The sequence below is a fragment of the Oryzias latipes genome, chromosome 22 (genome assembly GCF_053564925.1).
Source record: "Oryzias latipes strain Hd-rR chromosome 22, Olatipes_Hd-rR_3.1".
In the NCBI taxonomy this organism is placed as follows: Eukaryota; Metazoa; Chordata; class Actinopteri; order Beloniformes; family Adrianichthyidae; genus Oryzias; species Oryzias latipes.
The window spans coordinates 14001833-14018160 of NC_136258.1; the positions used below are offsets into that span (position 1 = coordinate 14001833).

The 16328-nt window shown below is 36.1% G+C and overlaps 2 protein-coding genes across 2 annotated transcripts in view; both read right to left on the reverse strand.

Annotated features, from left to right (window-relative positions):
- prkd3 (protein kinase D3) overlaps window positions 1–2731 on the reverse strand; it is a 32365-nt gene extending 29634 nt beyond the window's left edge. Inside the window, exons 1-2 of the mRNA XM_004082635.4 lie at window positions 2457–2731; window positions 1265–1879 (exon numbers count right to left, since the gene is read on the reverse strand). Of these exons, the coding sequence (XP_004082683.1) occupies window positions 1265–1522 (258 nt within the window). The 5' untranslated portion in view covers window positions 1523–1879; window positions 2457–2731. The remainder of the gene's footprint in view (window positions 1–1264; window positions 1880–2456) is intronic.
- Window positions 2732–3936: 1205 nt separating this feature from the next.
- mocs3 (molybdenum cofactor synthesis 3) lies at window positions 3937–12970 on the reverse strand. Its single transcript, XM_078941330.1, has 13 exons — window positions 12721–12970; window positions 11548–11674; window positions 11347–11439; window positions 9476–9596; window positions 7558–7636; window positions 7316–7429; window positions 7136–7244; window positions 6981–7043; window positions 6220–6383; window positions 6036–6083; window positions 5379–5475; window positions 5160–5267; window positions 3937–4752 (listed from the first exon to the last, which is right to left on the reverse strand). The coding sequence occupies exons 1-13, from the start codon at window positions 12922–12924 to the stop codon at window positions 4595–4597; spliced, it is 1485 nt and encodes a 494-aa protein (XP_078797456.1). The 5' UTR covers window positions 12925–12970; the 3' UTR covers window positions 3937–4594.
- Window positions 12971–16328: the final 3358 nt, after the last annotated feature.

The window sequence follows — 16328 nt, forward strand, 5'->3', positions numbered from 1 at the left end:
ATTTTATTGATCGCGGTCTAAAAGAGCAATAGGGTTCTGGCTTATCCAAATGTTCCGACTTTAGCTGCTGATGAAAGTGCTTTGTTTAATCGCAATCTACTTTTATCCAATCAATGATAATTACAGACACAAATGGAGCAATCACAATTACTCACAAGAGGCTAAAAAAAAAAATGGCAACGTTTGCACACAAGCACACACACACACACACACACGAGCCGTCTCATTATTCCACCAGGCTTCATTAATCTCATGCAGCAATAAAATACTGAAACCACACGAGAGCTCATAGATAAAAGATGCAGAGCATATTCATATGACTACAAGTGTTTAAACTGCAGATAATAAACAATGCATTTACTTTAGGATCTGTTTAAACATTGGTGAAACTTGGATTGTTTATTTTTCTACTCCACAAAATAAACTTTGTGTAAGTTTTCTTCTTTATTATTATTAAAGAAATAGTGTTTTTGACAGACAAAACCACTTTACTTAAAAGCAAAACATGTGTGGCTTTATGGCTCCACATCCCTAACTGCATTGGGCTGTTCAGCCAACAAACAAGAGTGTAAATAACTTTAGTCTTATACTGATCAAGTCTAAAAATGCAAAAACAAAGGCAAACAAGAGCACACAAACTACAGCTAGCAAAGTTGATTTTTTTTTCCCTAAAGATACTCTGACTTGAGGAAATTGAAATTAGGTTGGACAATTCACTGTTCATTTGAAAGCCTCTTGGTTTTATTTGAATGCACACTTCACATGTATTGCGGCTAACGACTAACACAAGGATGCAAAGTCATGCAAACAAGTGGACGAAACCACAGAAAAGGCCTCTAGATGTGGGAGAACCTGCTTCGTTTTGAGTAACAGAGCATTATAATGCAGAAATAACCAACAGCACTGGAGCAGCTTGAAATAAATTTCCAGCCATAGTTTGGAGGCAGATGCACGCTCAGATGAGGTGAATGAAGACATAGTTGTCTACAAGTGGATGCATCAGAATAGAGCAGAAAAGGGAGCTTGTAGGTTTTGCATCAGAAGTACTAGCTTTTTTAAATAGGCTTTTTGAAATCTAATTCTGAGCTTAATTTGATTTAGATATGCCCTCCATCTTCAGAAAAATGCCACACGAACATGTTAAAAACAATAAAAGCACAATTTTCATTAAAGTGGGTCTTTCAATATTGCTTTTAAAAAGTTTGAAGAACAAGATCACTCTAGTCAAGATTTGTACATTTGTGAGAATAAGACTCTTTCCTACCTTCTGATCCACTATGGAGCACACCAAGTCCTTCACAGACGCGAGTGAGAGGTCACTGGCTTCCAGGTTCACCGTCTCTCGGGTCAGGCCGATCTGCAGCAGGAAGGACACCCCATGGAAGGAGCTGCGGGAGTTGGTGGGACTGGGTGCGTTGTGGCTGCCGTTGGACAAGCGCTGGTAGATTTGTCCTGGCGGGTGATGCGATTGGAGGCAGTGGAGGAAGGGTCGAGGTAAGGCAGGGGGTGAGGAGGCAGACATTGGGGGGATCTTCCAGTTATGACGTGAAACGCTTGAATAGTGGAAGAACTTCTTGGAAGGCGTCAAAAAAAAAAACAGACACGGCAGCTTCTCAGTGAGCGGCCTCCTTGTAGGGGGGATAGGTGGTCCTCATCAGTTACTCAGTCAGCCTTTAGTATGTTTTAAAAAAAAAATTTAAGGCAATCAAGATGATAGCATCCAACCCACCCACCTGAGCTCATGCATCATTTACTAGATGGGCAGGTGGAGATGAAAAAAACAGTCCTCTGCAGTGAAGTTACTGTGAAAAACGTCATATCCTGGAGTTTGGCTCCTTGTCTTCAGTGAAGTCAGTAATCCACATTGACCACAGGAGGCCTGTCACCACAAACACAAACAGAACAAACTATTTCAGCAGGAAAACAGTCACGGATGCAAGTAAAAGACATTTAAACTACTGTAGCTTTAGCAAAAAAATATAGCTTTTAAGCTTTAAGCTAGCTTTGAGCTAACTCAAGTTACCTTTAAAATGTTTTTTTCTTCTTCTTTCTTTCATTTTATTTATTTATTTATTTCCAACAAACCAGATTTAATTTACTCTGCTTAAGATTTGTAGTTTCCTTTTTTTAAACTTGCTTGTGCGAAAACGACATAAAACAGAGGAGTTGCTAGAGCGTATCACTGTACTACTGCGCTTAAACTTTCACACCAGCATCTGGAACCGAGGCTTTAGAACATCTGCACCCCTCCCACTTTCCCGCTGGCACAACGGTGTATAAATGTATACGGGTTGAACACGAACCGAGCAAAACAAGTTACACAAGCGCTGCTTTTTCCCCATTTCAGAGACCCTCTTTGTTACAACCGAGCTCTGTTTGTGTGAAGGGGGCTTAAAGCCCAACGACTGTGACGTTTCCGACACTAGTGTGACATTGATTCGGGTGTCTGCTGTTACCTTCACTCCCAGCGAAGGGCGCTTTTCTTTCCATTGCGGGGAGAGCGAAGATGAAACTTTTCAACTCCATCAACTGCAGACAGCGGAGCTTCAACTTTTATGGGTTTTTAAGAAGTCGAACTCGAACGCGGCGCAAAGTCCTTGCAAACATCAGGTGAAGTTACGTTCTGCCTCGCAAACAAACCGCGCGGTCCATTCAATTAATGCTATCTTTTAAGTCCAGATTGTAAATTCATGCGCATCTTATTATCCTTCCAGCTGTGACTACTCCCCCTGCTTGACGAGAGGGGGGGCAGCAGAGATAGATGGGATTTGAAGTCTCAAACCATCCCCGTCTAACTGCTTTTCTCTGGCGGCACAACAAAACTTGAACTACAGTCTATGTGAAGCAATGGCGCCGCTGAGGGGGCTGCAACCAGTGCGCATGCGCGCTTCTTTTCCGTTATTCAAACTTTAGGCCTGCCGAGGAGAAAAGAAGAAAAAAAAGACTCCACATGACCCGGATTGGTTTATAACACAATGTTATCTGAGCAGGAGTCCTCAAAGGCACGTTTGCTTTCAGGTCACAATAAATCAAAAACTGCTGATATTTATTTTAAAAATAAAGTTTCTCTACTTTCAAATGCTGCAATTTCTCTGATCTTTATCTACATATTAACTAAAAAGGTTCCTTTTACATTCTAAGGCTTCTACAAATTAGCATTCAAATTAAATCAGTTTATTTATTAAGTATTATTCACAGCTAAGGCCACATTAATGCCTTATACAGGAAAAAACTAAGATATGCACAATCATCACAGTTGAATTAATACCACATAACACGAGTCAAACTCAAGGCCAAATGTAGCCCGCCATGTCATTTTATGTGGTTTTAATTTCTTAAAATAAAAAATAAAAATTGGTGTTCATATTTAGTGGGAATTTGACTTGAAATTTCGGATTGGGCAACTATACATTAGGACTTAAACACTGTCCATATAACCTAACCTGACAGACTCAAATTTAAAAGGATTTATGCTAAAGTAACAAGCAAACATGTGTTTTCTATGCAACTTTAATTGTAACTTTAAAAATATATAATAAATAAATAATTAGTCGTTTAACAATAAGGAGTAGTTACATTTATTTTTCCATTACATTTAGTTACATGTATAAGTTATATTTGGCCCTTTGAGGACAGCCACTTTGCTGATGTGGCCCTCGGTGAAAATGAGTTTGACACCCCTGCCATTTAAGATTATTTTGTTATAATTACATGATAAAATAAAACCAGTTTTATACTCTAACTTATACTATTAACTAGTGTGTGACAATTCACTCTTATCAATTATTTGATTCATTTTTTCATTTGTGGTTGACAATACGATTCACAATCGATTTTGGTTCATTTCAAACGATCCAACTTACTCACCTAAAATTAAGGACATCTACTGCCAAAAATTAAACCAGTGTGACTCAAAGATAAATACCTCAGTACAAGTGAAGTTTTCCAGATTCCTTTTATTTCTTCCAAACATAATCAAGTGTAAATTAAATGTGTACAAACAAGTAAATGAGAATTAATGGCAAATGTATTCACATTCTAGTTTCACTAAGTTCTGCCCACTGTTGCTTTTCCACATCAAAATAATATCAATGGAACATTCTAGCACACTGTATGATCACGTGTCTTTACAAAATTCATTGTTTCCACACATTGGACTGTAATGACGGCTTGATCATTTTTTGCTGCCATAATGTGTTTTACTCGCAGTGACTGACTTGGTCGTTTTCATGTAAAATAAATGTATTTGAACATAGATATAATTGATTCATTTCATTTTGAAACAAATTTATAATGGTATAGATTGATTCGATTAACAACTTGCCTCCGAAAGATCGATCTGGTTTGATTGTAGGAATGCAAATCGATTCATCAATTAATCGTTACACCTCTACTGTTAACAGAAAAACCTTGCAACCGTCACAATTAAAAATGTGTCTTAGCTCTTGGACCAAAAAACAAAGTTCCAGATTGTGCTTTTGAGCAAATGTATTAAGCAAAATTCAACCAAGATGAAGGGAATACATTCAAGTAAAAAGACTAATAGAATTGACTGTAATAACAAGCAATTTATTGATGGAAACGTATTTAAACATCAATATCGAGGAAATGAGGGATCTATCATCTTTGCCCATGCCATTAAGCCTCCAGAGATGTCTTTGACTGTTATTCCATCCACTTCTTCTCCACTCATCTTCTCCAGAAGCTGCACAGCTTTCTGGGAGTCATTGCCCAGTTTACAGACCACATAGACTGGAAGACACCATAAAAATAATGTAATATCTGCAGACATTTGAATGACTTTCTACTAAAAAGGTCCAGCGGGTGGACAAAGCTGCATTAACAAACAGCAAAGACTCAATAAGAAACAACAGCTGATCGATGCAGAAGACTGTGCAAAGTGATAAGCTTTAACTTCCCTGCTAAACTCACAGAGAAAGCCACAAAAATGACATTTTAACGTTAATTTCTGTAAAGCAGACCAGCTGTTCCGACTTTCCATATTTGTTTTGGAAAAGAGGTTACCTAGCAACCCCTTTACAACCTCTCTGAAATGGTCCTACTGACCTGCACTGAGACCACACAGGGGTCTATGCATATATACAAGTGTGTGGAACTGAAGGTGCACACATGGATCCTCAACTGGTATACCAAGTTACCTGGCGCCTGCTGGTCACCTGCCATCTGTTGTTTCACTTGGCTGATTTTCTCTTGAAGTAACTGGATATCTTTGCTTTTCTTCTCCTCTAAACTGGAGAGGGGAATATCTGGTAGCAACATAAGGATCACTAATCACTCAGAATCAGAAACAGGTGCAAGTTTATTTCAATTTATTATCCAACAAAGTGGGAACGTTTCGGCAAAAAATAAAAGGATACTGAGTGAGGAAGGTAAGCTGCAGATTTCCACTTCCACTAGAGGGCGCACATCCAACAAGATATGGGGTCCTGTGCTGTCTCTTATTGATTTATAATCCTAGAAGTTCATGTAAACATTTATCAACATGCAAAAACTATAAACCACTTTAAAAAGGCTTATTCTTTGGGGGAAAGCAGCTAATTCACATCTTTAGATTAATTAAGGAAACCAAAATGATTAAAAGAAAGGTTGCATGGATTTGTAATTTCGAGGCAATGCCAACATTTTAACGGATTTTCCCTTAAATTACAGGAAACCAAACTGTTTCTAACTGGAGTTCCTTGCACAATCGGTTCTGAACCCCAATCAATCATGATTCCCATCTCTGTGCCTAATGACTAAGCAGGTTTTAGAGCTGCAATTCAGCAGAAATAAAAACAGATGCAATTCACTAACACTGCTCTCAGAGCCAAAGAGAACATGTTATTTTTTTCCCATAGAAAATCTACAGTTGCATTTCAAGTCATTTCCCATTTGAGGCTGGGTCAGCGGTGAGATGTAATCAGTTTATTATGAATACACATAAAAACTGGCAAAATTGTGCATAATCATACAATGAATGGGGTTAAACACAATGAGTCACGCAATGACCGAACATTTGGGCAACTATACCCTACCTGCACTGTAATCCTCTGATCTTTGGACAGCAGGTTAAGCTTGCGGCACTGGAATAAAAAGGTGGGAGAATAATTGGTAGCACTTTAGAAAATTTCACGATAATGACCTTCAGTTGGACCGAGAACTTTTCCTTCAAAAAGCAACCTTTCAATATAAATCCCAAGCCTTTCTTCTGTAACCAACCTTATCTGTGGCAGCGGACCCACAGAAAGCCTCATAATCAACCAGCCGGGTCACACTGGGGATTTCTCCACACACCACGCAGCTGGGCTGTTTGGGCCGCAGCCTGATGGACCGGAATCTGGCATTTTGAGCATCAAATAGCAGCAGCTGCTGACCACAGGCAGCTGGCAAGGCAAGCTAAGGGAAAGACTTTTGGCTTTTTACGTGTGCTTGTCTTTGTATATATTATTATGAGGGGCTTATTTATTTATTTTTTGCATTGGTGATTAACGTACAGCACCTTGAGATGTTTTCTTAAGATGAAAGGTGCTATATAAATAAAATTAATTTGACTTTGGCAAAAACTGTAAAAGAAATCTGACTATAGAACCTATTTAGTCTCCTACTGGAGCCTTTAGAGCATGGCAACATTCAGGATTTTAGTGGACAATAGCTGGAAACCTTCTGCAGGTATCAGTACGTGTATTACAATGCAATGCAAAGCAAAGGAAAAGACATGTCTGTTCTTGTCTGTGACTGTCAGTATGAACGATGGGACACAGAAAGAACAAAAATCCTATGAGGCAAACAAATGGTCAGAAGAATCCTTTGAAAGCAAAGAAAATGTTTTCATTTTTATTATTTTTTGAACTAACACAAAATTTACCTACGATGAAGTCATTTTCAAAACCGTATACATTATTTTATTTCAAAACTGATTTAAATCTGAAGAAGTGGTGCTGCATGAAATGTGGGAGTCACAAAACTTAAAGAAAGGATACTGCCTTGCCCAGAGGCAATTTTGAGGACCTCCAACGCTTGAAGGCAGCCCATTATCCCTGGAACTAAAAAGTGGGTATTTAAAAAAAAAAAAACAAATAACTACTTGGTTCTCTTAGGTAAAGACCTCTTTATAAAGTCAGGAGATCAAACTCACCCACTCCTAACACGCCTCCATCAGAACAGTTGGTGACCGTCTCTGGGGGTGGGGGAACAGGGTACAGGCACCTATAGCAGGGGCCTCCGTGGTAATTATACACAGTCAACTGCACACACACAAAGAAATACTGAAAACTGAAAGCAAAAGATGAAGAAAGAGAAGTGATTTCCAGCTTACCTGTCCCTCCATTCTTAAGGCACTCGCTGATACAAGAGGCTTTCCGCTGAGAACGCACGCATCATTCACCAGATAACGGGTGGGAACGTTGTCCGAACAGTCGGCCACAATGTCATACATGAGGTCGGGAAGTCAAGGTGCTGTTTCTCAGCATAAATACACACTTTCTTAGTAAATTAAAAAAAAATGTTTTACCTGGGCTGGTATTTTGACTAGTTTTCAAGTGGAAAACATGACTGAGGATACTGTTGAACAAGCTGCAAGGCATTTTCAGGAGAAAGCTGCAGGTGGTAGGGAATACACTCAACACCAGAGTTTAACCTGTAGACACATGACGACATTTTTTTTAGTTCAGAGAAAACAAAAAAGACAAAAACATCCTATTAAAATGTAAAACCGAACAACATTTACTTGTTTATCCCTTTCAAAACAGTGTTAGTAACAATCATCACAAACAAGGACATCCTAAATGCACAAATAACCTTCAAAGAACGCTAAAGTTTTTTTAATAAGTTGTGTTATATCAGGGGGTCAGCAACCTAGGGCACGAGGGAAAGACAGCAGCACGCGAGGGGAGTAACACCATAAGCATTTGATCTGTCCTCCATTGGTATCTTCCAAATTTGAACTAAATCAGGTTTGAGTGATCATCGCTTCTCCCAATAATCGTTTTCCCTATGGCGTCATAAGGAAAGAGTCGAATCCTGCAGCACTGTTATTCTGACCCCGCCCACAATAAATAGCCTATAAATACTGCCTCTTTTTCGCATAAGCCTTCATGAACAGGGTTTAAAGCAATGCTACTGTAAAATGAAAATGTTATCATGATCCTGAGATTTTGAAATGTTGATGACGGAAGGGGTTAAGCGCCGCGTGCGTGTGTGGGAAAAGTGCGACGCGAATCCATGAGCTGCAGCACACGTTAATGACTGCATCGCTGGTTTTATGGTCATGTTTTTGGCATTGCGGCGGGACAATAGTTATGAAGTTCAGTTTGTTGAGTAATAGCATAGCAAGGTCAGATTATACCCAGACTTTTTTTTTCTGTTCTGACAAATGTTTATGAGAAATGTGAACAAGTTTTTTTTACTACAACAGCTGATCACCATTCCATTTACATGGGGGTGAAAAAATGAAGAATGACGCTGTCCAAATGAGAAAAATGTTTATTACTATGATTAAACAAACTAATGAAAAAGTCAAAACATTTAATTTTACATGCAATAAAAGCACGATCACAGAATTAACATTAGGTTGTTCAGGCCGTCTCATAATGTTACAAAAGATCAATAAGCCAAAAACATACTCGTTTTTTTGTTTTATGTTAATGGTTGTGAGGTTGAAATATTCATGGTATTTTGTTCTAACGTATCCAACCTGATTGCTTTACTATTTGTTTCAAACAAACATAGTTTCAATAAACTTTGACCCATTTTCCACGTGCAATATTGCTATGAAAGCACTTTTTTGAGTCAATGTCAAGATCTGTTTTAAAAAAAGTGAATTGTCCTGCTGTTTGTGAGTTAAATAAAATTTCCGATATTTTTGAAATGTTTTTGTATTTCTTTGTATTAGGGTTTGTATCATAGTTGGTGATGGCACAGTTGTTATGGAGAACATTTCAAATTAGCCCTTCATGTCACAAACGTTGCTGACCCCGTGTGCTGCTGTATAATCGTTTGTTTTATGTCTGGAACTCGTCAAACACTGAACAAGTTATTTTCCGGAAAAAGACGCCCTCTTGTGGCTACAGATATGTACAGGCGGCCCACAGAGGCCCACTGTGAGGTTAAACGGCACTCCAAACTGCTGCCTTTAAAATAACATGTTTACACAATATTTGTCGACTGAAGAGAAATGTATGACCAAATATAACCTGTGGCCAGACTGGGAAGCGCCAGCATCCATTACCAAGCAACCAAAGAGTCAGCAAAAGCCTAAAAGCACCCCAATTATTGCAGCTGCCTGACATTTTCCCTGTGAATATCCAAACACTAAATTCCATTTTTTGTGTTATTTGGGCTACTTTGAGATTGATATACAAGCTTAATTCTTTTAAGCATCTTCATTTAAAAAGTTGGGATTGATCCGTGATTGTTAGTGACTTCTAACCTAAATCCATTAAGTTTGTTATGTGACTAATGAACACTGATTAGGCACCTTATAACTGATCTTGCAGCAGATAGAGCCTTGGCTTGGCCCTGGTTCTCTTCTCCATGAAGCACCTGTCTGTGGAGGTTACTGAGCTCCACTTCATCGTAGTCCAGCAGGCCCAGGCGCCCTGGAGGAATGCAAAGCTTTATGAGCAAATCAGACTTAAAAAGTGCCTTTGAAAAAATCTGTGGGTACAACAAACATGCCTAAGAACCTAAGATCCATACACATATGGTGTTAAAATAAAACACCCAAAAGGCAAATTCAGTGGCCACAATTATAGGAAGAAAAGGGTTTTCCGAAAAATGTATCAGGATTATAATTAGGGAAGAAGAAAAAAAAACCTAAACATTTCAAACAAACTTCATGTTTCAAAATAAAACACTTTAATGTCAAGCTTCTCTTTAAAATCCAGGTGAATTTTGATAAACTAGACGAAAATCAAAATAACTACATAGAAAACTAAACTTGTTTGAAAATAAAAGTGTAAAAAACAGATGAAAATAAACAAAAAATAATTGCAACCTTGAGTTATTTTTGAATTACCATAAAATATAAAACGTGAGACTTACAGTGGAATCTTGCTGAAGTCACTGCTTCAACTGTTTCTTTTTTTCTAAGGATCTATTCAGACTAGACACCAGTGGTCTGCTTTAAGTGAACCAGAGTTGACTCATTTTCAGTATAAATGAAAATGAAGCGGTTAGAACGCTCACTTTAACACAGCTTCTTCCATGCTTACATGGTTTTTGTTCACAAGCTTTGGTCTGCATCAGAATGGTCCGCTTGATGCCAGTCTGAATACAGACCAAACACAAGGTTCGGGACTCGATCTGGAACAAAGGATTTTTCCAGTCTGAATACACCCAAATATACTAAAATCTAGGTTGGTTCATCAGTTGTAAGCTCTATTCATCAGAACTATAAGATATAAACACGTAAAACTTAACAGTCTGAGTGTAACAAATCTATAAGCCAGTGTTTCTTGCTAAGTTTCTTACATTCAAATGATCCATGTCTCCTTGTCTTATCTTCAATCAATAGTAGTTTCACTCTAAATCAATACAATTTTACAAAAGGACTCAAAGACAGCTTTTACACTACTGCAATGAATATATTTATTGCAATAGAGACCTATATCATGCTTTTCTCAAGCCTTTCAGAATAAACTATATCCATATATTTGATAACATATTTGGCACATTAAAGAACGATTTTTTAAATTAAATATTCATTAGTTTTGCGGCTCATTTTCCGACCCAGAAGTTAAGACGACTCGATCTTTGAAGGCTCTGGCTTTCGCTCCTTTTGGGTGCCGCCCATTTCATGACGTCAACCAGCGATATATATGCGGATTGTCACGACAGGGGTAAATAAAGCACCAGTCCAGAGAGAAGGTTCACCTCTTACTGCTGGTTTTTGTCCAGGTGATGAAGCTAAAGTTTGTTTTGAAGTGACCAGAAGTTCTCTTTTAGGCATGCAGTTATCACTGTGGTCTATAACTTTTTAATGCACACCCAGCAGTCAATCAGAATCAAGTATCCATCCAGACAATGGTGTAAACTATACTTAAAAGCTCAAAAAGTTGATTTTGCATGGTATAGGCCCCTTTAAATATTGCTACAAACCTTTGATTGTTTAATCTGCAGCTCCTGGAATTGTGCCATGTTGGACGTTTTGAAAACGTGTATTTTAGTCATCGGGTACGTTAGGTATTTATTCTAGTTTGTTCCTGTCTTACCCATTCTAATACTCATTTCATTTTTGCAAATATTTTTTTAATGAATGACGGACTGTTCAAAAAGGCTCCCTCCCTCCGAGAAACTAACCTTGTATTAGATGTATCATGAATGGACATATTCACCCAAGGTGCTTACCTATTCCTGCTGCTGCCAAGTACTGTGCCAGGGGGCACCCCAGTCCACCACAGCCCACAACCAGCACTGATGTTTGGGATAATTTTAGCTGCCCTGCAGACATTCAAAGCAAACAAGATATATTTAGCTAGTTTGCAAACTTCACCTAAGAGGGTTTGTATGAGTTTTTTTCACACCGACGCCGTCTGAAAGGGTCAATACCTTGAACACCTAAATCAGGCAGAAGAAGCTGCCTGCTGTACCGCATTATGTCCTCGTTGCTGAGTGAAGGCTTGGCTGTCAGGGGATTTAAAGTGGTCACTTTATCCTGTATCTTCAATTCTGAAGCCTGGTTAGAATGTTATAACAAAACAGGAAAACTATTACCATAGAGTCTGATAAATCTTATCTGAAATACACAATTAATTTCCTGATGTTTGTCTTTTTGGATTTTATAATTCATGTTTCAATCTAACATTTATCGATAGATACAACAAATACATAAGTGACACATTTTACAAGGCCCAGGGTTCTACATAAGCAGAGTACTCGAGTAAATACATCTAATGTTTGTCTCATCTAAAAATAGAAATTTAAAACTAAAAGGCTTCAGAGCTGAGGCTGTATTGTTCTGTGGCTCATTCTGAGCCATAGTGGTTTTAATAGATATAAATCATGTATTTTTATATATCAATATAAAAATGTATGTCTATTATTCATTTCCAGTTTGAGTGAAAGAGTAACTTTTATATTGCGTATATTATTCAAACGAGATATCTATTATCAGCTGTCGCTTATATGTATGGAAATAAATTAATGTCTGTGTTGTGGAGTCAATAAAGTTATATTCTAGTCTTTTTTTATATATAAATTAGAAACATTTAATGATGATTTAGAAAAAACGTTTTTAAATAAGAGTTAAAATATGAAATAAGGAAATCATAATGTGCCAGATCAGGGTCAGTAAAATAAAAGCTTTATAAAAAATAAAACTTTAGACATATTGATGAGTGAAAGAATTAAAACCTATAGTTTTATTCAATGTACTCCAATAGAAGAAAATCACTTTGTTATTCTATATATTAATAAATATTACCACAGAGTTTAAATATATTAGGTGATAAATGAATGTTTAGTCTAGATTTTGTTTTGTGGAGATCCAGGTAATAAACTTATTCTAATTGAACACTAAACATTACAGAACATGGGTTAAGTGACCATTAACAAATTCATTCATTCATTCATTAATAAGCGTTGGCGAACTTTACTAGTTAAAACTAGGCTAAACAAGCTATGCTCAAGGCTAAACAAGCAATGCTCAAGGACATAAAAGCAAACTATGACACGGAAGTGGTTGATTAAAGTCGAGCCAAACAGACTTTAGGACCGTCGTACCTTTTCCACTCGTGCTGCTAGTTTACTTCTGAGAGCAGCAATCTCTTTTTCTTTCTCCTCCAGCTGCCTCTTCAAACTGCACATTTCGTTATCCATCGCTGTTAAACGCGAAAATCGCACCAGCAAAAAAATTACAGTAACAAAATAACCACAATAGTAAAAATAATAGTTTAAAATGTAACTGCAAAACACGAATGTTGTCATTCGAGGTGCACGCTACTAACTTCCGGGTTGACCGCGTGGGAACTGGATCACGTGGGAAGTGACGTATGAGATGACGTTCATAATAAAACAAAGTAAAAACATAAACGGGGAATCCGTTTTCATAATCCTTAATATGTATGGTCACAATATAATAGCACAAACAAAACAATTAGCCACAGATGTTTACAATATTATACAGACTTTTATAAAGAAATATAAAGATGCAATTCTGATTATTGGGGGAGATTTTAATGATGCCCCAAATGATTGTGTGGATAGATTTCCAGTAAGAGCTCTAAACTCTCAATTTAAATTGACTGATTTCTTAATTGATAAACTTTCCCTCATTGATGCATGGCGTTTTCTCAATCCTAATAGCAAAGAGTTTACCTGGAGTAACTCTCGTAAAACTCTGCAATCAAGAATAGATTTATGGTTAACATCCTGTAATTGTCTACAATATATAACTAATATTTCACATTGTTATGCCCCATTTTCTGATCACAAAATGATAACTATCCAACTAAATGGTTCAAAACACAAAACAAACAATAAATTAAGAGGATATTGGAAATTTAATAACAAATTACTTGAAGATGAACATTTTGAAAATTCCATTAGACAAGAAGCAAAACATATATTTGGAAATAAAAGCATGAATGCTAAGCAGAAATGGGAGTTCTTTAAATTTAAAGTTAGATCCATAGCAATTGAACGTAGTAAAACTCTTAACATAAACAAACAGGCCAAAGAAAATATGATAATGGAAGCTATACAGTCTTTATTACACAAAACCTTTCTTTCTGATGATGAAAAGACAAATTTAACCCAGCTTCAAAATGAAATAGATAAATTATACATCGAAGCTGCAAAAGGCGCCTTCATTCGATCTAGAGCAAAATGGCTAGAAAATGGAGAAAAAAATACAAGCTACTTTTTTGCTTTAGAAAAACGAAATTATAAAAGAAATACAATTACAAACTTGAAAATTGATAATAATATTGGTACTGATCCAACAGAAATCGCAAACCATGTAAAAAGATTCTATGAAGAATTATATATTTCCAAATTTAATGAAGAATACAGTCAAAAGTTTTTAGGTAACCTAAAAGAACACATCCCTTCTATTTCAGACACATTCAAATCTATCTGTGACGATCATTTAACTAAAGATGAGCTGCTTAATGCTTTAAAAAAGATGAACAATGGGAAATCTCCAGGAAATGATGGTCTTTCTAAAGACTTTTAGTGTCACTTTTGGGATGTTATCAATCCTCATCTAATGGAGATGTACAAAGAGTGCATTGTACAACAAGAAATGACAGCTACAATGAAACAGGGTTTAATAACTTTAATACCCAAACCAAATAAAGACCCTGTTATGATAGAAAATTGGAGACCAATAACTCTTTTGAATGTGGATTATAAAATATTAGCTCTTGTTTATGCCCAACGATTGAAAAGTAATCTACACGAAATTATTAGCGAGACTCAATCTGGTTTTATGAAAAATCGACATATTAGCAATAATATAAGGTTAATTTTGGATTTATTAGACTATTCAGAACACATTGATTCTGAAGCACTCATTCTTTTTTTAGACTTTTACAAAGCTTTCGACACTGTAGAACATCCCTTTCTCTATAATGCACTGAAATTATTTGGCTTTGGGGAAAATTTCATTTCTATCGCTAAAATGTTTTATAAAGACATTAGCAGCTCTATTCTTCTTTATCCTAATACATCCCAAAGATTCTCCATAAATAGATCAGTACGCCAAGGATGTCCAATTTCTCCATTTTTCTTTTTAATTGTTGCAGAACTACTTTCATTAAGAATTAAAAATTGTCCAAACTTATTAGGTTTATCTATATTTCAGAAAGAAATCAAAATAACACAACTAGCAGATGATACTGCATTATTCTTAAAAGACAGAAACCAAGTTGACCTTGCTATAAGCACAATTAACTCCTTTTCAAATGCTTCCGGATTACACCTTAATTTAGGAAAATGTGAAATATTAAGTATTAAAAACGTAAAATATGAAAAAATTCATAGTATCCCAATTAAAGATGTAGTTACATATTTAGGTATTAGTATAACTAAAGACATTAAATCTAGACAAAAGCAAAACTTCTCCTTGAGAATTAAAAAAATGCAGGATGTTATGAATATGTGGCTTCAACGAGATCTATCTATTTTTGGCAGGATCCTCTTGACTAAAGCAGAAGGGATCTCAAGAGTAGTTTATCCTGCCTTATCTTTATTTGTTCCTGATTCAACTTCCAAAGAAATAAATAACCTCTTAGTTAACTTTACATGGAAAAATAGACGTCACTATCTCCAGAAAGAACAACTTTATGCCCCCTCATGTAAAGGAGGGTTTGACCTCATAAATTTTTCTGATTTGAATTATACATTTAAAATTAACTGGATTAAAAAATGCCTTCAACACTCAAATTCAATTTGGTATTTCATCCCCTTCAATATTTTTAATAAAATTGGTGGCCTTCAATTTCTATTAAAATGTAACTATAATATCAAAAAGATTCCTGTCAATCTCTCAAATTTTTATCAGCAGGCTCTTCTTGCTTGGAAGTTATGTTATAATCACAATTTCTCACCACACAAAAGTATAATTTGGAACAATGAAGACATAACAATACAAAATAAATCTTTGTTTAAACAAAACTGGATTGACAAAAAAATAATTTATGTTTCGGATCTTTTTGACGAGAATGGTACGATTTTGGATTATGGCAGATTTCTAAATAAAATGTGTTTTCCAGTAACCAGCAAAGAATTTAATGGTGTAATGAAAGCTCTCCCCTCAGGATTAATTCAGCTGATGACCTCTCACCTTAAATATCAAGACGCCTCTAAAATTGACTCTCCTTTAATGATTAATGGCATTGATATTCTCAATAAAAAATGCAACAATAAATATATTCGGAATACCTTAAGTGAAAAAAGACATATCACACCAAAAGGAGAAATATTTTGGAACAACCTTTTAAATGATATAAATTGGAAAAAAGCTTGGTTATTGCCAGATACATTTTGTATAAATAACAAAGTTAAAGAAATACACAAAAAAATTCTACATAACATTTACCCCACAAATATGTTTATATCCAAATTCTCAAATATAGAAAATAATTGTAGTTTTTGTATTGATTTCCCTGAATCAGTTCTTCATCTTTTCTACTTTTGTAAACTTTCCCTTGAATTTTGGAACCAATTAGAATGCTTTGTAAACAGCAAATTTAACTGTAACGTTGCTTTAAATTTGAAACAAATAGTTGCATATTTTAATTCGGATGATAAAAAAGTAGAAAAAAGTATTAATTTGTTACTTCTCCTTTCCAAATTTTACATTCATAAGTGCAGAATAAAAAAAACAA